General features: G+C 39.8%; 1 protein-coding gene across 1 annotated transcript in view; it reads left to right on the top strand.

Annotated features, from left to right (window-relative positions):
- nup133 (nucleoporin 133) overlaps nt 1–8489 on the top strand; it is a 191558-nt gene extending 183069 nt beyond the window's left edge. The window contains exons 24-26 of the mRNA XM_028797315.2: nt 281–345; nt 3715–3800; nt 8253–8489. Of these exons, the coding sequence (XP_028653148.2) occupies nt 281–345; nt 3715–3800; nt 8253–8383 (282 nt within the window). The 3' untranslated portion in view covers nt 8384–8489. The remainder of the gene's footprint in view (nt 1–280; nt 346–3714; nt 3801–8252) is intronic.
- Nucleotides 8490–22953: the final 14464 nt, after the last annotated feature.

The raw sequence follows: 22953 nt of genomic DNA, 5'->3' as shown, positions 1-22953 counted from the left end.
GAAAAAATACACACAAATCCAGTATTTTTTGAATGATCTGTTTTTCGCATCGAATTTTTGTTTTTTTACCACTCATTTTTATTGTATCACCTTGGCTCTTGCTGCCTGTACCAAAAGAATTGCTTTGCATTTGCAAAATGTAACCATAAGGAAACCTTTAACTTGGTTGAAAAAGATGATTTACACCCTGGATTGTGGTGGTAATATCAAAGGGGACTTTTAAATGCTTTTTTTCTGATTAAGTTTAATTTTTTTAATTACTGTCATATTCTTTTAACAGGAAGATGATGTGGATATTGAAGTTCTGAAAAAGGAAATATTTTGCAAGGCTCTTTTATGCGATAAGTATGGCTCATTGCTCCCCCCACACACCCCCCCCACCCCCAAACTTAGTTATCAATCAATTTTAGTAAAGATTTTTCTTTTTGATTCAAAGGAAAAATATAATTAAAACAACAATACTGTATTTTCAAATTAGAGTTGCACTTGACAGCATTGTTCTGTTCACATAAGAGGCATATTTAAATCTTGTCAGAATCCATACTGCAGCATTTTAAACTTTCTGAGCTTTGTAAGGTTTAGTAAGATGAACCACAACAGAAAGCATTGTAATAGTTTATCAATGAAAATACGAAGCATGTAAACTATTAATTTCTGCATTCAGAGGTGATAAGAGTTGCCATAACTATAATACATACTTTAAAGAAAAAAAAAACCTAAAAGGTTTCAGAGGAGTCTGGAGTAATTCTTTCTCTGTTTTAAACAGCATGACCTAACCAGCAGTCAGTGTGGATGGAGATGACTGGGCACACCCATGTTGCACAGAAAATTATTAACATGCAACTTTCCATGCAAGGAGATGAATTGTGTCCCTAAATGGATTGGCTTTAATAGAAAAAATCCACTAAAACCCATACAAAAAAAGAAGAAAATCAATTAGAATGTGGTGGTCTATTTTCACAAATTTAAGGAAGGCAAAGAGGGAGGGCATCTATCGAATAAGATCTTGTCAATATCAGTTCCATGGGTAGTGCAATCACCCAAAACTGTGTGGCTCTTTATCCATATCTCCAGCTGTAGACGTTTAGCTGCTGTTCACATTGGAAATGAAAACATTTAAATGGAAAAAAAAGAAATGCGCACTGTGCAGAAGGTTTAATGATGTTGTGACACACATAGGAGCTATACACATTTAACACACAATAACTTGACTGATGATGTGAATGCTCAATAATAAGTGGGTGGTTAGATTCTCCAAGACATAATTGTTCATCAGCCGTTTGTAGCATGCAGGTACCATTCTCTGTGCGGTGGTAAAGGTCAAACCACACACTGTCACTTCCACTAGAAAAAATGAAATAAATAATCTAAGCATAATTATCACTTGTGGTGGTAAAAATAAAAAGTTTAATGTGCACACTGAAGAACATACAAAAATCATTCTTTTGAATAAAATACCTTACCCTTATGTTGACGATGATTCCCTGCTGTCTTTTCTGTGAGCCAAAAATGCTTCAGCAGTTGTAGCCAGTAGTCTATTAGTTTAAAACAAAAGTCTCAAAGCTTCACAGCAGCAAAGATTCTTCTTTCACAAAATGTGCTGTGAGACACGCCCGGACGCCACCAGACTGAGACCACATCTTTATAAAAAGCACACGTTTTATTAACACAAACCCGCACAGCACACAATGCTCCTGGCACCAATCACCCCTAATACGGGCCTTTCTCACACTGCCCATTGGGCCGCCTTTTCCTCTCTCCACAGGAGCTTTGTCCTGCACCAACTCCCGACTCTAGCTCCCAAACTGTAGGAAGGCAGCCCCTTTTATGTTCACCCGGACGTGCTCCAGGAGCTCGATGATGTTCTTCTGGCAGCACTTCCTGGTGTGGCAGAAGTGCTGCTCTTGCAACCAGAAGCACTCCGGGCGTCCCTGGAAGAATCTTCCTCCATTTTCCCCAGGTGTGGCAAAAGTGAATGTGTGAATGCTCCATGAGGTTCGGGGTGCCCCCTGGCAGTGGCCACGGGCCCCAACAGGCTTGAGCCTCCTTGGTGCTCTCCCGTTGTCCTCTCTAGATCCAGGGCAATTGCCCCCTTGTGGCCTGGAGGACGTATATGCCACCTCCCGGTCCTTCCAGGCATCCCGGCTGGGTCTGTCCCCCAGACTCCTGTGACAGTTTTAATTACATTGTTTTGTCTGACAACAAGGAAAACTTAATATAATATAATGTTGCCCATATTTTTACCGTATCAAGCTAGTTCTCTGTCAATTGCTGAAGTTTGTTATTATGTAAACAGCAGTAACATGAAAATAATGGAACAGTGTGTGTGGGAAGGGCTAACTGGTACAAAGTCACAAATTATCCAGCCGTGAAATGTGTGTCTGTGGTTGTTACTGCTGAAGTAGCATGTGCAAGAATGTGAAAACCACATTTAAAAAAGTATTTTCCCTATATTTTCCAGCAACCCATTTAATAATCACACCATTCTGAAGCTTTAGAGTTGAATTTCTACATTGCAGCAGTGCATTTCATACAACATGTTGTGATGCTAGGAAGCTGTCGTTTCAGGCCACACTGTAACAGCTAGCCAGCCAGATATATTGCAACTTAACAAGGTCCGTAATCAAAACTTGAAATAACAGTTACCTATTTGGTCCCTATAATCTTGATTATTCTGTAGTTTATTTTCCAAAAATAGAAGAGGTTCTCTGAAGCTGTATGCTTAAAGAGTGAAATGTATCAGCAACACAGATAATGAAAATGGTGTTTTTGCCAGATTCATTCATGCTTTCTAACAAAACTGGTTTCAAGAACTGCCTTGCATAGTTTTAGGTATTGTAACTTGAGATTTCAGGCAGATAGCAACTTGAAACCATTTACATAAATTTGAAAATATATAATGATGAAAGACACCTACAGTAGAGAACCTTTCAGTAGCAGTACAGACTCACAAAAATGGAGTACATCTTTTAGAAAATGCTTTAGATAGTTGTTTAGTTTGTGTCTATTCTGAAGATATGAATCAAAATGCAGTATTGGCTGTTATTGTAAAGCAGGAAGATCTCTTTTTAATAAATGTACTACAGAGATATTGACTTGAATAAATAACAGGATACCACTGTTGTAATAAAATAACTAAACTTAAAACAAATTTATTTTTGAATATTATTTTTGTCTGTGTTCAAATTCTACAAAGAAAATCCCTAAGCCATCCATCCTTTATCAATCATCTGCATTGCCCAATTGAATGTTGTGAAAGCCAGAGCCTAACCAGGCAGCACTGGATGCAAAGCAGGAGCCAGTTTTGGATGGGGTGCTAGTCCACTAGAGATTACACTCTGTCACAGGGCAAATTTAAAGTCACCAGTTACCATAAAATATATGTCATTGGGATGTGGGAGGGAAATCATCAAACCTGAAAACACTAGAACAATGTAACAGTGCAGAATAGGAGGGATGTGCAGATAAACTACTGTGAAGATTAAATCCTTCGGATCAAATTACGGTATTTCAAGTACTTTTCTGAGTGCAAAACAATTCTTTATTTGTAATGTTTCAAAGAAAAAGATTAACCAATTACTGTTTAGTAAAAATGACATTAATTATTGCATCAAACCCCTGTAAATGAAGTTTGTCTACATTTGTTTCTCTTTGATTTTGAAACCACAGAGAAACTTATGGCTTAATTTGATATTGTATGGCTATTTTTTTCAGTTGGTTTTCAGAATGTAATGATGATCCCATTGAAGCTGCAAAGGATAGCATATTTGTCAAGATACTGCAGAAGCTTCTGAAAGAAGGTGAGATTTTTTTTAAATCTGTGTTAGTTACTGATCCTTTATACTATTAGCTTAGTCAATTAAACTTCACTTTCTTGAATAATATCAGAATAAGTCTCTAGCAGGGTTTTTTTTTTTTTCTTTTTTTTTTTTTGTGCCTTCAAGGCACATTCCTTGGTGATCATCAGAACAGGATGCTGGTGGTCCACTCTTAGAGATTCATGAACAATCATACAATCATCCCCATAACCACCCCACCCCCAAACACCATCCGTCCGTGAAGATTTGCCCAATTGTCAGGGTGTGGGGTGGGATTGGGCGCCTTTGGAGAATCAATGCTGAATGTAATAGAGGATCAATGCCGATTGCTTAATCAGCCCGTGGTGTCCCACTTTACAAACCATACACGAGTGAAACAAATACGTTGATGTTCCTATGCACCAGTGGGTAATCTGTGCAAAAGCTGGTGGAGATAGATACACACATTCAGATTTATATATCAGATTTTATTTGATAAATGATTGATCAGTTGCAGAAATTACATTATCTTATGCAAATACAGTAATGGCTAAATAAAATTAGTCATTTGATTTAAATTATCCTATTTTGAAATAAAGCTGATTGTGCACTTAAGCAATCCTGTCCTGGCTTGTACCATAATATTGGAAGGGGGGTACAAAGCAAAGAAAATGTACAGTAATCCCTCCTCCATCGCGGGGGTTGCGTTCCAGAGCCACCCGCGAAATAAGAAAATCCGCGAAGTAGAAACCATATGTTTATATGGTTATTTTTATATTGTCATGCTTGGGTCACAGATTTGCGCAGAAACACAGGAGGTTGTAGAGAGACAGGAACGTTATTCAAACACTGCAGACAAACATTTATCTCTTTTTCAAAAGTTTAAACTGTGCTCTATGACAAAACAGAGATGACAGTTCCGTCTCACAATTAAAAGAATGCAAACATATCTTCCTCTTCAAAGGAGTGCGTGTCAGGAGCACAGGCTGTCAGAGAGATAGAGACAAAAGCAAACAAATAGGGCTGTTTGGCTTTTAAGTATGCGAAGCACCGCGGCACAAAGCTGTTGAAGGCGGCAGCTCACACCCCCTCCGTCAGGAGCAGACAGAGTGAGAGAGACAGAGTTTGTTTTTCAATCAAAAATCAATACGTGCCCTTCGAGCTTTTAAGTATGCGAAGCACTGTGAAGCATGTCGTTTCAGGAAGCAGCTGCACAAAAGATAGCAACATGAAGATAATCTTTCAGCATTTTTAGAGGAGCGTCCGTATCGTCTAGGTGTGCGAACAGCCCCCCTGCTCAATCCCCCTACGTCAGGATCAGAGAAAGTCAGCGCAAGAGAAAGAGAAAAGTAAGCTGGGTAGCTTCTCAGCCATCTGCCAATAGCGTCCCTTGTATGAAATCAACTGGGCAAACCAACTGAAGAAGCATGTACCAGAAATTAAAAGACCCATTGTCCGCAGAAACCCACGAAGCAGCGAAAAATCCGTGATATATATTTAAATATGCTTACATATAAAATCCGCGATAGAGTAAAGTCGCGAAAGGCGAAGCGCGATATAGCGAGAGATTACTGTACATATATATTGCCAGAATGGGTATTTTCATATAATTCTATTTTAGTAAATCTTTAAACATCTTTTTAATGTTAATCAAAATAATTTCTTATATAACTGCAAGATACAATTCTCTCAACGTGCTTAATGTAGTTCAGGGTTACAGGGAGCAAAACATGCATCTACTGCATCAGTTTGAAAGGCAGAAAAAAAAATCCCTAGACATGGTGCTAGTCCATTCGAAGGCCCATTCACCCTTCCATGCATGAGTCCTCAGCCTGGATTTTAAAGCTGAACTGAAGCAGCATCTCTTTTATTAACAGGCAGATCATTCCACAGCTTTGAGGCCCTGTAACTAAAAGCTTGACCTCCCACTTTTTTTTTTTTTATATTAATCCTTGGAATTATAACTAGCCAGCATCTTGAGATCTCAATGTGCGCTCTAGTTTGTAAGTAATAACTTCAGATATGTAAGCAGAGCCTGAGCCTTTTAAGGCTCTATATACCTGTATTAAAAGGAGGATTTTGAAATCAGCCCTAAGCTTAACTAAGAAGCCAGTGCAAGGACTTAAGGACTGCAGTTATGTGTTCATACTTTCTGGTTCATATAATAATTCATGCAGCAGCATTTTGAATTCATTGAATAACAAAGTTAAATGCCCATATTAATAATACAATAATAGTATTTTTAATTTTAATCACTTGACTTTCTTGATTTTTCCCAGATTTGTTTATCTATTGAGGTTCCCTAGGTTTATTAAACTATTGCGTGGTTTTCTTAGAGATAATTTTCACAAGAATGACTAAAACAGATACTGTCTAGCAGAAGTAATAATGCTGCACTCATGTTCGATGAGATTGATTGCAATGACGAGAATTTCAGTGAGATATATAATGTGAACACCCTTCAAAGTGCTAGATGCTTGTGGAAAAAGTAACAGAAATCAGTGCTGCCTGGACAGGCCAACTTGTTAGGCAACATTGTTCTTTTCACTTTGTTTAGTAACATAAAATAAAAATAACTAGGTCAGTCAGAGGTGGTATTTTTATGCTCACAATGTATTTACATTAGTGTGATACATAATTAATGCATTAGTTTGTGTTTTATTTTCATAAAAGTAGGACTGGCACGCTTTTTGGTTTGAATGGCCTGTTCTCGTCTAGATTGTTCTAACATTCCAAAAAGAAAAGAAAATAGACCTTAGCTGTAATTGCATTTTACATGAGCTAAGTAGCAACTCAATAAAGTAGTTGTATTTCTCCCCAAATGCCACCAGACATTAATGTGATTACAACAAAGTAGAAAGGTGAGACATCACAATTGCTAAATTAGAAATTCTCATGAACGCAACATTTATGCCAAAATCTAAACACAAAAACATTCAGCTTTTAGAAACGAAAAACCCTGGACGTCTTCAGTCAGGTTGTTATAACTTTTTGCATCCTAAAATTCTTTGCAAAGCGTAAGGATTTGCTGCTAACAAAAAACTAACACTTATCTGAAACCTTACCATTATACAGGTCACAAAATAGGATGAAGAACACGACAGCTACATTTCTGCTTCATAAGTTCTAAAACCCACAACGTACTGCTCTGTTTTTGGGTCCACTTTTAATGCAATCCAGTCTTGCATTTTATTTGAGAAGCTAATGTTGCTGATAATTTCTGTTTGAACTTTACTTTGATAGCTACGTCCTGAGTTTTTAACAGACAACTTAAAGTGTGTATTTGTGTGACTGCCTCTCTAATAATCTTTTGTCATTCACTGGGTCATCTTAAAGCTACTGTTTTTTTGTCTGTTTATTCTATATAGAAATAACTGACTGAGTTCACACAAGAACTAAGAGTATCTTTAAATTTACAGAAGCTGCTGTATATCCTTGGTTTAGAGATAATAAATAGAAAAATGCATAGATAATATACAGTAAATGTAAGTATATATGAGAGATCACACAACTTAATAAAAAATCATCAACAATATGTCCATTAGTTTCCTTTTACATTGATGTTAATGATCAGATTCCCTTGAAATATAGAAAATGTTTGGCCATTGTCTAATTCCCCTATATTACATATAAGACTAAATTGACCTCTGTTGGTTTGGGAAGGATCTTTGCTGGATACTGTGCCTTGCCTTAAATGGAAGCAGACTTTGCTGTCCTAAATTCGGTCTGGCAGTTGTTGTCACATTACAGTAGCTGTGTGCAGGACTTTTGGTTAATGGTGTTGGCTTTATTTGCATAGTGTTTTAATGGCAACCGTATATTGGTTAAGTTTGGCAAGTATTGTTTTACTCGCTACCGGTTTTCTGGTAGTGATTCTAAGTATGCATAAACTTGTTCAAGGAATGGTTCTTAATTATAATAGTTAAATAATTTTGACCTTAATGTACATTGACTATGCTAATATATATACTTTGCACTAGAGATTCCAGTACGACAACATGTAATTAATCCATTTCTGTTTTTTCACAATGTTTAAGTGGTATGCATGCAAATGGTTTAAGATTGGTCATCGGTCATTTATCATACTCATAATTACAAGGAATTATCTTTAAATTTCTTTTAACATAATTATATAGTTTTGAGTGCTTCCTAAGTGTTCCTGGTCTCTCTTACATACAGTGTTTTAATGTTAAATTATTAGTCTTGACTCTTAGTGGGTGATATTTGGGAGTAGACAATTGAATACTCACTTTTATCCCTTTAGTGTGGAGAGTTGTTTTTTTTTTTTTTGGTCAATAAATACTTCTCAATTGTATACTTTAAAGTTATGTCATCCATACATTTAAATTGATTTCTCTTTTATTACTTTCTACATTTATAAAAAATATTGAAAATCTAATAAATTGTATTGTTTTAAAAATAAGCTTTTTTTTTTTTTCTTTCTTTCTCCTCTAGGAATCTCTCTTCAGAATTACTTACCAGATGTCAAAGAGCTGCTGCAATCTGATGAGATTAAAAAGCTAAAATCAAATTCATACTTTGAATTTGCTTTGCGGGCAAACTATGAACGTTATCAACAGTGTTAGGCAGCTTAAGTGATTTTTTTTTCTGGAAGTGGTTATGTATTTCTCATTTATATTCCTGTAATAAATTTGTTAATGAATTTTTTTATAATAAATATAGTAAAAATAATTTTGCCTCATAGCATTTTTGTTTTATGTAATACACAGTTATATTGTGAAGATTCATCTCCTCCTTCTGCAATCTGCTGTCTTTTTAAATGATAACTTTGACATGAAAAGTGCAGAACATATTTTTTCACAGTCATGGAGTATATTAGATTGCCACATGAAACTGCTTTCTAAACTGAGGCACATTTTATAAATTTAAAAAAATAACAGGCCTGTTCTTGTGCTTTATAATGGACCTAAAGGTTACCGGAGTTCCACTATGATGAAAGCCTTAAGTTACAGAATATCTCAATTTTTCAAGCCATTAATGTTATTGAGTCTTGTGATTATACACATAATGCAAAACTGCATATCCATGTTGCTTTAAGAAGGAAGAAAAGGAAAAAGCAAACCATTCTTATGAGAATTGGCTGTTTTAAAAGGGATACCAGCTATGCACCTCACTTTGCTAAGTTCATCTTCCTCTGCAGCAGAATGGCACCCTTCAGAGCCAGCTGAATGTTGATGTCCAGTTCTGAATGGCTGTCTCAGTTCTATAGACTACTAGACAATAATAACTGGCAAAAAGTTATGCAATCGGTTATATTCCTTAACTATACAGCTATAATTTTTTGTTTTTAAATCTGCAGTTTCACTGCTGCCTCCTGCCACTAGATTGTTAACAGACTTACGTGCATTAGTGAGAAAAAAATGAAGCCGGCATGTAGCCAGGGCTTGAAGTTACCTGTTATAAATAGTTGTGGCATTTCAATGCACCCAAACTGCCTGCAATTCAATATAATATACTTCTAGCAGTGCCCTCAAAACTCCAAGGGGGGGGGGGGGGGGGCCTCCACATCTGCTTGATTAAGAAATAGCATAAAATTTGAAGCACAATTCAAGAACTTAGCACCCTACAAAAGTAGACAGTCCTGCCAATTATTTGTTTCCATTTCAAGCACAGCATTTAGCATGGAATTAAGTGATTCGAACTGAACAGATATTAAAGGCGTCTATCCCAGTTATCCAGAGTGGTGGTGCTGTTCAACTGGAGCCTATTTCAGCAGTCGTCGGACAGAAACAAGGCAGGAACAACACCAGCGTCAAGGAATTTACTCACTCAAAAACGTTGTACTCTGTTCTTTTATTACCATATCCTCAGCAAGAGTGAACCATCATGCATTAAAAAAATGATAATTAATTTGTGGTACTTCATTCTCATCTATTAGACACTTTTCCTTGTTTATTTTGAGTTTTCTGTGTGCAAAAAAAATGTGTGCGTGCAAGACATGCCACAGAAACAGTAGCTTGTCTCTTTCAAAAATGTACATTTTTTATCAAAAATACAATCCAGTGTAATCAGTTTAGTTCATATGCATTTTTATGTGTACCAGGTACAATAAAACTCATTTTCACTTCACTGTACTCGGCATGAATCGCACTCTGTGTGCTTTGTAAAATAGAGAGGGCATGTTTTCTTAAATTGAAATCTTTTCTGCTTCAAAGTGGATGTATTTGACCCCGTTTTAAACTGCAAGAACAGACCTGGGGCCTCATGTATAAACGGTGCGTACGCACAGAAATGTTGCGTACGAACCTTTCCACGCTCAAATCGCGATGTATAAAACCTAAACTTGGCGTAAAGCCACGCACATTTCCACGGTAACTAATTCCTTGGCGTACGCAATTTATCTGCCCGGTTTTGCAGACTGGCGGCACCCAGCGTCAAAGCAGTGCTACTGTTCCTGTGTGATCACCTTTCTTTCTTAAATCCACATTCCTGGCGCGGCTTTATAAATACACTGAAATTAACTGCATATTGTTTATTAGTGTAATGCATCTGATTGTAATTAACCTGTAGCAATATAATGGTCCAGGGAATAGCCATAGTATTCCAAATACCATAACTGCTTTAGCTTTGTTACGCTCACTGCATCTTCTTCTTCTTTCAGCTGATCCCGTTAAGGGTTGCCACAGCAGATCATCTTTTTCCATATTACTCTCACTGCACCACTCGGAGTATTTATATCACTGTATCTGAGTGGGGAATCACAGCAGCAGCTGATTGGAAAGAGAATTATCGGTATACAGCATGAAGCAGATGCTGCCTGAGCCACAGCAAACGCTTTAGTCCCTGTACGGACTTCGCGGTTTAGAAACAGTTTCATCCCAAGAACTCTAAACACACTCAAGTGGTCCTTGTAGAAATGTTTGGACTTATAAGTACAATTACCCCACTGTAAACTTGCACTACAGTTATAATATTGCACAACCTGCGCCACTTTATAAAGGCCGTATTTACATGTGATGACGGTATTCATTTCTAAAACGAAATGCAGCAAAACATGTTGATTATATTATACAGATAAAACTTTAACTTCATTTAAATAATCTGTATTGTTAATAATTAAACATGTGAGGACACGGTGCCGCAGCGCTAGCTAGTTCAGTAATTGTTCCTGCCTTGCGCTGTATTCTTGCTGGTGCTGACGTGACACTGGAAAGATAGACGAATAGAATAATTAAACAGGTACTACTAAGATATTTCAATGTTCCTTAAAAGTTTTGAAGAATCGAAGTTCTAAGCTTACAGATGGCTTCACGTCTATTACATAGCTTATTGTGTGGCGATTGAGTTTTTGGAGAAAGAAAAGTAAGGACAGGAATTGGAGGTTAGTACGTTTGAAAGAGACAGTACTGCTGTGATAAATTATTTAATTGAAGGTTGCGCATGGCGCAGCAAGCCTCTTGCGTGAGACATGAACAAGCACTGCGCCACCGTGTTCCCATGTTTAATAACATGCTTTCATTCCTATCATCATGAAAAAGATATCACGTATACATCTCAGTATTTTAATTATTCAGAGAGCTGTAATATCAAGAATGTAATGGATTATGTGTCCTGTCGGAGAAAGAGAAAGCCCGTTTAAAAAGCAGGTAGTGATTCATACACATAGAGCACATAGAAGATCAAATACAGAACAAAGCATTTAACATGCCACTTTAGTTACAATGGGATTTGAGAAACTAGTAAATTAAACGATTTTAAGATGAAGTTTATGATGTTCTACTTTAATGGTAAAATAAACTACGTGATTAATGTGGAAATTTCGAGATTAAAGTTGACATTTCGTGCTTTTTTCCCCACTGTGTGCCTTTTTTTTGTCTGTACCCTAATAAGCTTTCATATGACACTCAGACGGTGGGCTACGACTCGCTTTTTCATGGCGACTTTGATATGTGATTTCTTTTTTATTTCGGGCATTGTGCGACTTTGTGAAGTTGAGCCTTCGAGTTTCTCCGACACTCTTTTCACTCGATCAGCTTCATTTTGTTGATTATACCACTGTTTAAACCAACAAATAGTACGTTTTTCCTTTGCCTCCACTTGGTATTCGCTGAAATTCTTATATTTCCCCCCGTGCTTTTCCCATTGTCTTTTCACAGAAGGCTATTTATATTGATTTGCATATTCAAAGAGGCGTAATTCTGGGAGGAGTTGGGGCGGGACAGAAGGCGCGTGCACGTGCGTTACTTTTCACGCAAATCGGGATTTATGTAGTAGAAGAACGTGAAAGTATGCGTGCGCACAGATTCCTGCATCTGGATTTTTCTGTGCGTACGCACAATCCCGCTTTTGTGCTTACGCCATGTTATAGTGTGAGTTCTACGCACGGCGTTATACATGAGGCCCCAGGTATTTTTAAATTTATTTTAAAAAATGCTTCACTTTAGAACACAATTTCAAGTGGCAAATTAATATGCAGTAGTGTGGAAAAGTATTCAATCTCCTTAAAAGTCATCATAATTTTCTTCATGACAACAGATTTATACTTACGTTTATCCATTTAGTATTTTAATGTGAACTCTTATGCTGTAACAGCATAAGCACTTTACATTTCCAAAGTAAAGATAACTATTTTCTGTAGATATTTAAATGAGGAAGATAAACCCCAAAAGGTAATGTTTCCTTAATTATTAAAGATCTACACATTAAATATAAAATATTTGTCGAGAACCCTTTTGCTGCAATAACAGCCTTGATTATTTTGGGAGTTGGTATATATTTGTGTTGCACATTGTTCAGCACTGATTCTTCCCCAATTCTTCTTGGTAGAATTTATACAGATCCTCTAGGTTGGTGGGATGACCCTTCTGGACAGCAGTCTTCAAAATAGTGCCACAGATTTTCAATAGCATTAACATCAGGGGCTTTGACTTGGCCATTCCAAAACATTCACCTTTGTGTTTCTGAGCAATTCCCATGTTGCTTTGGCCATATGCTTAGGGTCATTATAATGTTGAAAGATGAATCTTTTCCCAAGCTGTAGGTTCATAGCAGCCTGGAATAAGTTCTCCTGCAATATTGTATGGTATATACATACAGTTAGGTCCATAAATATTTGGACAGACAACTGTTTTCTAATTTTGGTTCTGTACATTACCACAATGAATTTTAAATGAAACAACTCAGATGCAGTTGAAGTGCAGACTTTCAGCTTTAATTCAGTGGGGTGAACAAAACGATTGAATAAAAATGTGAGGCAACTAAAGCATTTTTTAACACAATCCCTTCATTTCAGGGGCTCAAAGGTAACTGGACAAATTAAATAACTGGAAATAAAATGTTCATTTGTAATACTTGGTTGAAAACCCTTTGCTGGAAATGACACCCTGAAGTCTTGAACTCATGGACATCACCAGATGCGGGGTTTCCTCCTTTTTAATGCTCTGCCAGGCCTTTACTGCAGCGGCTTTCAGTTGCTGTTTCTTTGTGGGCCTTTCTGTCTGAAGTTTAGTCTTCAACAAGTGAAATGCATGCTCAATTGGGTTAAGATCAGGTGACTGACTTGGCCATTCAAGAATTTTCCACTTCTTTGCTTTAATAAACTCCTGGGTTGCTTTGGCTGTATGTTTTGGGTCATTGTCCATCTGTATCATGAAACACCGCCCAATCAATTTGACTGCATTTAGCTGGATTTGAGCAGACAGTATGTCTCTGAACACCTCAGAATTCATTCGTCTGCTTCTGTCCTGTGTCACATTATCAATAAACACTAGTGTCCCAGTGCCACAGGCAGCCATGCACGCCCAAGCCATCACACTGCCTCTGTTTTACAGATGATGTGGTATGCTTTGGATAATGAGCTGTTCCACGCCTTCTCCATACTTTTTTCTTGCCATCATTCTGGTAGAGATTGATCTTGGTTTCATCTGTCCAAAGAATGTTTTTCCAGAACTGTGCTGGCTTTTTTAGATGTTCTTTAGCAAAGTCCAATCTAGCCTTTCTATTCTTGGGGCTTATGAGTGGCTTGCACCTTGCAGTGCACCAAGAGCCACAATGGATCGATTCTCTGTTCTTTACATGGCCCTTTCAGGTGACTTGCTATCCTTGCTATCCTTAAAAGGACTGCTGGTCTTTTGCTGCAATAGTTGGAAAAGCACAGCCTTTGCTCAATACTTTACGATGCACCTTTGGCAGCAATTACAGCCTCAAGTCTTTTTGAATATGATGCCACAAGCTTGGCACACCTATCCTTGGCCAGTTTTGCCCATTCCTCTTTGCAGCACCTCTCAAGCTTCATCAGGTTGGATGGGAAGCGTCGGTGAATACTTATGTACATGTGATTTCTCTTTTTTTTTTATTTTTAATAAATTTGCAAAAACCTCGAGTAAACTTTTTGTGTGTAGAATTCTGAGAAAAAAAATGAATTTAATCTATTTTGGAATAAGGCTGTAACATAAAATGTGGAAAAAGTGATGCGCTGTGAATACTTTCCGGATGCACTGTATCTTGCATTGCAAGTGGATAATACTATCCTACACAGCTGGCATGGTGCAACTCAGTGATGTTTGTGAAAAACCCAATCTTCAGCAAATTCACATTGAAAAGCTCCTGTGGCTAAAAACCCGTCAGTGGGCAGAACTAGCAAAGAAGCAGGTAGAGCACAATTCTTCAAAGCCTGCCTTTGTAAAGCCGGAGCCAGTTCAGCACACAGCTCCAAAAGGACAGTTCTTGGAAATCAAAATCAACTTAGAAGCCGGTTGCCATCATCTGTAAATATGCACACGCTTGTAATTCTTCCATTTGCGATGTCTTCTAACAACGCCAACGCAATTATTGTAGTTGGAATAGTTTGGGCATTCCATCCTTTTTTGGGACTCCCCACAACGGGAAGACATACCGAAGAGCATCCTGAAGCGCGATCGCCGTGTCTGTGAAAGACAGCCTATCAGGCAACCGCAGGCTCCCAGCGCTGTAGCAGCTCGCTGTGAAAGCAAATCCAAAAAGATCACGATCACGCCGTGCAGGGAACTAAATGTAGGGAACAGTATTATTTGGCCACTAACCTGGCCACGACCCTGTCTGATTGCTGTGTTTGTGTATAGGAAAATGGTAGATCCCGCTACAATAACCGTGCTGTTCCTGTTTCAAGCTGAATAAAAGCTGGTTTTGTTAAAGTACTGAGACTCAGCCTTGTGTTTTGGGGTATAAGACAGGGACTCACACGTCACAATATTTAATTATTCCATCCATCCAGGGTCCCAGAAATCATCGGGAGCGAGGCAGAACAATCCCTGGATGGGGCTCCTGCTCATGGCAGGGTGAATACAAGCACCCACATACACTAAGGTCAATTTGGCATCATAAAATCCCATAGCCTTTGAAAAGAAACTGAAGCACATCAAGTAAACCCACCAGAAAAACATACAAACTCCAGGTAGCGAACACCCGGGACATGCCCCCCTTACTGCCGAGGCAGCAGCACTACCGCCTCACCACTGTTCCCTCACAAGCTTAATACATGCTTTAATGAATTTCATCATGAAAATGATATCAGGTATTAGATCTTAGTATTCTAAATATTCAGAGAGCCATAGTATCATGAAGTTAATGTATTCTTTGTGGCAATTGCTGCCTGCGGCTCCTCTCAGTTGAAGAGGAGGTCAGTTTTAGAAGCATGTAGTGATTAACAACAAGTTTGGGTAACACTTAATATGAAGCTTTTAATGTGCTACTTTATTTATGACAGGTTTTGAGAAAGTCTAATAAATTTCGCATTGATTTTAAGATGGGGTGGCGCAGTGGGTAGCGCTGCTGCCTCGCAGTTGGGAGATCTGGGGATCCGGGTTCGCTTCCCGGGTCCTCCCTGCGTGGAGTTTGCATGTTCTCCCCATGTCTGCGTGGGTTTCCTCCGGGCGCTCTGGTTTCCTCCCACAGTCCAAAGACATGCAGGTTATGTGGACTGGTGATTCTAAATTGGCCCTAGTATGTGCTTGGTGTGTGGGTGTGTTTGTGTGTGTCCTACAGTGGGTTGGCACCCTGCCCAGGATTGGTTCCTGCCTTGTGCCCTGTGTTGGCTGGGATTGGCTCCAGCAGACCCCCGTGACCCTGTGTTCGGTTTCAGCGGGTTGGAAAATGGATGGATGGATGGACTTTAAGATGAAGTTTACGACGTTCTACTTTAAACAATGTTTTTATTAATCTTGTTATTGTTTTATGAGCTCATTAAATGTTCAGTATATACTGGTTTTGTATTGTTTTAATTTCAGACATATTGCAAAAATAAAAGATACAGTATAGTATCAAATTATTTTTGTAAAACAAGTGTTTTGGTGATCTGTTACTGACAATGCACCATATTTATGTTGCAGAAATGTCAGAACTTATTAAATGTTAGGCCAGTTCATTTTAAATATGGTTAAATGTGCAAATGTGTAGTTTGTTATTGCTGCCATGTCACAATCAATTGTAATATAGAATGAAACATCTTTAATGTTTATTCATTGTAAGCATTTTTTACTTTTGAAAGAACAGATGGTAAACATTTAAGCATTTTCTTTTATTATTTACATTTCTTTCCATATGTTGTGTTGTGATGCATGAAAGTGGAAGGGGCCAATGCTGAGAATATGCAGAATACAGTAATGTGTCATTTTGTGGTCAAGCAGAGAGAAAAATCAATTTTATTATAAGCAGATCAAATACACAGAATGATAAAGCAGAAGTTCATGGAATGTGCCCAGTACAGTATGTTATTCATTTTACTGTCAACACTGTAAGCCACGTACCTTTCATAAAAGCTTATTGTAAAGTAAATAAACTTTGTGAAGTAAATAAGCACAGCAACAAAATGAAAAATATTTTCCAAAAGGACTTTATTTGTGAATTTCAAGAGTGCATATTGACAAATGCCTTTATTTCTCAGTAGAATTTAAATGTTAAGAGTAGCAGAGAAGGTGAAAGCATGTGCCAGAATTGGTTAACCTCAAAGCACTTTTAAATTGAAAGGTAAACATTTTAAACAATATTTTAATGATGTGTACATTTGATCTAAATAAATCAGAGAACATCATCAAGAGCAAAAATGGATAAAGGAAATTAAAACAGAAATAAGTTGTTTCTTGGCAAGCAATTCTATTTGTTATAACCAACTCTGGGTAAAATTCTCAGGCTAAAATAAACATAAAGTTCAACGGCCATCTGTACTGTACATCATTTGGTATCTGCATATGACTACAGTACCCCTAGATGAAAACATCAAGTCACACTTTTACTCTTTGAACAAATATTCATCTCTGCATACATTTTCTGCTGCCTGGTTAGAGAAATTCCACTGGAGCATACAATTGCAGACCCTGTGCATAACAGAAGGATGTCCACACCGGAACCCTGGACTGTGAGATGATCCAATCTGATGAGAACTCCAAACAAGCTACATTTCATCTTCCTGGAAAAAAAAGTGCACTTTTGATTCTAAAGCAGAGGTAGGCAATGTCAGTTCTGAAGGACAGCAGTGGCTGCAGGTTTTCATTCCAACCCAATTCCTCAAGTAGAAACCAATCCTTGCAAATTTCAAACCTTATTTAATTTTATGGCTTGTTAGTCTGCAATGTTAGGTTCTTATATCATGGATTTTGTTCCTTTCCAAGGATATCATCTAAATGATCTGAAGCCTAAATCAAATCATTTTCAGTCTGTTAGTGTTTTATTAAACACCATTCATTATTCAGTGTATGATGAATACATACAGGTGTACATGGAAACAAGTTAGATGGAGAACTGCAGGTTCCTTTGTTATTTGTATCTTATTGCTAATAAGGAGCCTTTAAAAACAAGGAATACAGCTGTTTAAGATTGAAAAAAGCAATTAAGGGCGGGGAACCATAACAAGCGAGACCACTAAATTGAAGCATCAAAATGTCACTTAACTTCTCATTAAGAAATGGGCTTGGAACAGAAACCAGTAGAGCTGGAGTAGTGATGGAGTGATGTACTAAGTAACTGTTCATTCCTTCTAAAATTGTTTTTTATCACTATCCATTGTGGCAGACAGCCAGAGCCAGAGTCCTTACCCGGCCGGGATGCCCAGAGTATGGAAGGACTGGGAGAGAGATACTTTCAGGACAGTTTCTCCCCCAGGCTGACAGAGGGCAGCCCCCTTAGTCTGGGAGCTCAACTCTGCTGGGGTCCGTGGCCACCATGAGAGGCCACATGGACATTTTCAGGGCCATATTTGGCCACACTTCCACCACGCCTGGAAGTGTAGCCGAAAGAAGCTCGTTGGGCACTTGGAGTCCTTCCGGGTGCCCTATAAAAAAGGGCCTGTCCCCACCATTCATGAGCCAGAGTCGAAAGGAGGGAGATGAAGCTTCCCTGGAGGAGGAAGAATGAGAGAGAGAAAAAAGAAGAAAAGGATTCTGTGTTATGCTGTGCTTGGGGACTGTATCTTACTTGTGGGGAACAGGGAAGGTGTTTCCCACGAAAGAAAGAAGAAAATAAAAGGCCTGTGTGCTTGCACTTGTGCCTCCTGCATCTGTTTGTGCCAGGGTTGACTTCACAAGTGGCATCCCAGATGGGACCTCCTGGCTGTCAGTTGGCAGGGGACCCATTTTATATATCTTGTAGCAACCTGACACAGCAGCGCAAGGTGCGCACACAAGGCAGCACAGCAGCATGTGCGCACTTGCAGCTATTTGGCAGCACATGCTGAGGTAGCGCGGAAGGAGAATAGCTGCTGAAAAAAAAGAGGCCCATTGAAGCAACACTCCTGTGACAATGGGGAAGAGAAAGCCCAGGCAAGCTCCGAAGACCATGGGCAGCCACACGCACGCCATTACAAAGGAAGTCCAGATCAGTGTGCTGCAGAGAGGGGCTACCTGACAGGTGGCGCAGTGGTAGTGCTGCTGCTTTGCAGTAAGGAGATTGTGGGTTCGCTTCCCGGTTCCTCCCTTTGTGGATAGTGCTTTGAGTACTGAGAAAAGCGCTATATAAATGTAATGAATTATTATTATTATTATTACCTGGAGGACAGAAGATCCGGAGAACGGGATCCGCAACAAGGAGGTAGACACCAGTCCCAGGGATGATTAGCCCTAGGAATGTATTACTTCTGTTCCATGTGCCTATTTCCTAGATGATGAAGTGCTGGATCCACATTGGTGGCCTAAGCACATTGATCTGTGGGATGATGATGGGGCAAACTCAAGCTCGAGTGATTTTGGTCTGGGCCCGCTGCTCGCCAAAAGACAGTGGCAGCAGGAGGACTGCCTGAACGTTCGATCCAATGGTGCCAATCTGAAGGAGGAGGGGGCAGTGGAGGGTCAGGAAAGGTGGAAACCCAAGTTCACGGCCAGCCAAACCTGTTCTCGACTGTACATGAGCTGGAGGGTGTCCTTCAGCCTGTACAGTCTCTCTTTCAGGTCTTGGGTCTGCTCTAGCAGACAATAGTGAGGCTGGAGAAGCAGGTTGATGCACCCCTGATGGCAGTGCAGGAGTGGCTGAGGCGGCGCGGGCGCTGAACTCTCCAGCCAGAATGATGCGGTGGTACAGGTAGGTGACATCTATACTGTACATGAAAGAGGGGTGCAATGCAAAAGGGCACTGGTATCGGTCAGTTCTGGATGCCAAGTAGCTGCAACCCCTACAGTGGACACAGGTGTGATGACCGATCACTTGGTTGGTGCAGAAATGGCAGAGGAGCATGTGAGGCACCGGCTTATAAGTGCCAGCTGCCAGAGCACTCCACTCCAAGTGCAGGCAGTGGTCTCACCGGAGTCTAAAGGGGTGCAGATGGCGCGGGGTCTATTCACCTCTCACAGGGACCCAGACTGTCGTTGCGCCCCAAAGAAAGATGAAGACCCAGAAAAGGAAAATTGGGTCTTCAAACAAATCAGAGCGAAAGCCCGTCTGCTCTTGTATGGTGGAGGGCTTTGCAGCATGGGGACGGACAGACACACTGATCTCAGCTGGGCACAGAACGAAGCAGAAGTTTCCAACCTGCTTCCATTCACACAGGATATGAACTTTAGGGGACCGACATTGCTATGAGAACAATTATCTTGGCCACCGCTGGAGGTTCTATCTGTTTAGGATGTTGGTAGACGCCAGGAGATGGCGTTGGTACAACATCTCCCCGTCTGTTTCTTGTTTTGCCTTTTCAGGGCTCAGCCATGGACCAGATGATGTTAACTCCCCATCCTGGAGAGAGACAGCCCTCATGGGAAGGGCAGCTTCGCCCCACGAGGCTCAGCTGAGGGAGGGGCAGTGTCGTAAATGGCTGTGGCCCTTGCTTGGCCGGGGCGCCTGCATGCTGGAAGGACCAGGGAAGGAAGCATGGCCAGAACATTAGCAGTAGGTGGCAGCCATCCTGTGTTGCACCAGTGTTTCAAACTCCCGCAAGGCTCCATGGGAATTGGAGTTGGATACAGCCCTGTTGAGATCCGTGGGCGCCACCAGAGGGTGCTGTAGTGGCTGCTAAACCCTTCTTGGCAGTTCTTCCACTGCACGTGAAAGAGCTGTTGGAAATACCTCAACGAGCACCTGGAGCACTTCCGGGTGCATTATAAAAGGGGCCAGCTGACACTATTTGGGGAGCCAGAGTCGGGAGGAGGGAGACAAAGCTTGCCTGGAGGAGTGGAGAAGAAAAGAGATAGAAGAAGAAAAGAACTGTGTCTTGTGCTGTACTGTGCTTGGGGACTCTGTTTGGCTTGTGGGAAACGGAAGAAGGCGTTTCCCACAAGAAAAATAAAAATAAAAAATCCTGTGTACTTTGAGTTGTCCCTTCTGTGTCTGTGTTTGTCAGGGTTAGCTTCACACTGTATAAATTGATGATTATGTTTTTCATATTATTGTCCACAATAAAGTTTATTTCAAAGATAAAAAAATCTATGTCTTATATAGTGCCTTTTACTATCTATCTATCTATCTATCTATCTATCTATCTATCTATCTATCTATCTATCTATCTATCTATCTATCTATCTATCTATCTATCTATCTATCTCACAGAAAAGTCATTAATATTCGTTTCACCAAATGGAGAACACGTCACCAACAAAAAGAACAGATCAGCCTGTTTTACAGTTTTACTCCGCTTAACGCGTTTGTGGCGAGGCGTTTACCTCTAAGCGAAAGGGGAATTCCGTCAGAACACATTTTTCACAGGCGCCATTTGTTACGGCAGATGTTTCGACTGTGACCCTCACACTTACGAAGTGTTTTTTTTTTATCACATGCGCCTTTAGTTTTTCATCCTAGCTACTAAACACCCCGTCGTATTTTGTCCTGACTGCAGTTCACATTGGAAGAGTTGTTTTCTTGTCAAATAGGCGGCCTCCTAAATTTTATTTGTGTTCTGTATCGCGTCATTCTAGGACCGTTTTGTGTGCCGAGGTTACCTTTTCAGTTAGAATTTTCCACTGCTAACAGCGATGTGGCTCAGTACATCTAAATTCTTTCAACGATCACATGCGTTTTATTACTCTTTTAAAATATTACTCCCGTGCATTTGTGCAATTTGTCACCTGAACATAAAGTCTATAAATCTCGATTAATACAACAGCCCTTTGATTCAGTAAAGCAATCTCTTCAAATTAGCAGGCCACCCGGAGCTTCCATTTTAATTTAGAAACACCGATAGGTCATCTTGTCAAATTCTGTGTCGGAGAAAACGCACCTGTTGCTGCTCTGTGGAACTGCCGGACCTGCTGATCTGTCGACAAAATTTATGACAGGAGCTGAAAATGCAGTGCGTCTGGAATCGGTCCTGCAAGCCTCACAGGCATTTCAGCAGGCCGGCCATATTAAAACGGGCTTGAAGCGACCTTAAAATTAGCCGCTGGCGAAGATTCTACCTTACTCTCTAAAATTAAATTATGCAACACATGCAATCGCTTTTCTAACTGATCATCTCTTACATCACACATTCGGTTCCTGAAATACGTTTTGCACTTAATTTCTGTTCTGTTGATTGTCTTTCCTTAAAAATTCGACACACACACTACATTCTCTGTGACTTGTAGCTGATTTGACTCGAGCTGTTGCCGGCCATTCATCAACATCATCAGCGCCTCAGATGATAGCGCTGCCTCAGCACTTTAACGCGCCGCCTGTCTTCTCGCTCATGCTATGCTGAGTCAGAAGAAACTGAACAGTCGTAAGGGCCAAGTGTTTCTGCTGCTTCGTTTCTAACAACGTGTGTGAAGATAAACAATCTCTCTCATTACAACTTATTGCTTTGCACTTGATTCGGTGATTTAATTAAGAACCGTTATACGTCACTTTTTTCATTCCTCTTTTTGGGAGTCGTGGCGACAACACGTGTGGGAAAGAAACGTTTAATTCCTTACGGGAAATTCCTAGCACAGCTCTGTCTCTGTGTATGGACAGTTTATACTGTATACAGTGGATGTTGTAACGACTCGATGACAAGGAAGATAGCTGAAGAGACATCAGAAATTGTTAAATGCTTTCTTTATTGTATGCTTTGCCGTCTTGAACTCAAGATGTATGACCAAGGGAGAAACCAAATAGCGCAGACCTCTAGAGGATCGTCTCTATAGGTAGCTGTGCTGGTCCCAATTATGTCACTCATCAGTAACACCTCTGTTCCCTCCTCGTCTGCTGCACGGACCTCACCTGTGTAATTTCCTCGGAGGTCTAGTGTTACAATGTAAATGACATACCAGAGGCGAAGGTTTCCTACCAACAAGAATCTCACAGATTAAAAAACATTGAGATGAAAGAGTGTGAGAGGTATTGCCTCAGTCCTCCATGACAGAAGAAAGATTCCAGTCAAGATCCTCCTTACAGACAAAGGAGTGTGGCTTAGTGCTGTGCAAAACGATTCTTTTTAGTGATTCATTTCGTTCAGTTCACCAAAATGATTTGAATCTCTGAATCACTGATTCATTCACTTCAAAAATAACAACCAAGGTATATTCTAGTTTAAAATATAGAATAGTATCATAACAGTGTAACAACTTTAACCACCAAACCATACAAACAGTGTAAAAAGCAAGCAACAAAATAAGTAATTCACACATAATAATTTGGCAAAAAAAAATAAACAATAAAAAAAAATTATACAAATAGAACCTTAGAATAGTACGGGCGGCACGGTGTCGCAGTGGGTAGCGCTGCTGCCTCGCAGTTGGGAGACCTGGGGACCTGGATTCGCTTCCCGGGTCCTCGCTGTGTGGAG

Source organism: Erpetoichthys calabaricus, chromosome 3, assembly GCF_900747795.2.
Source record: "Erpetoichthys calabaricus chromosome 3, fErpCal1.3, whole genome shotgun sequence".
Classification (NCBI taxonomy): Eukaryota; Metazoa; Chordata; class Cladistia; order Polypteriformes; family Polypteridae; genus Erpetoichthys; species Erpetoichthys calabaricus.
This window is presented reverse-complemented; position numbering and strand designations above follow the sequence as displayed.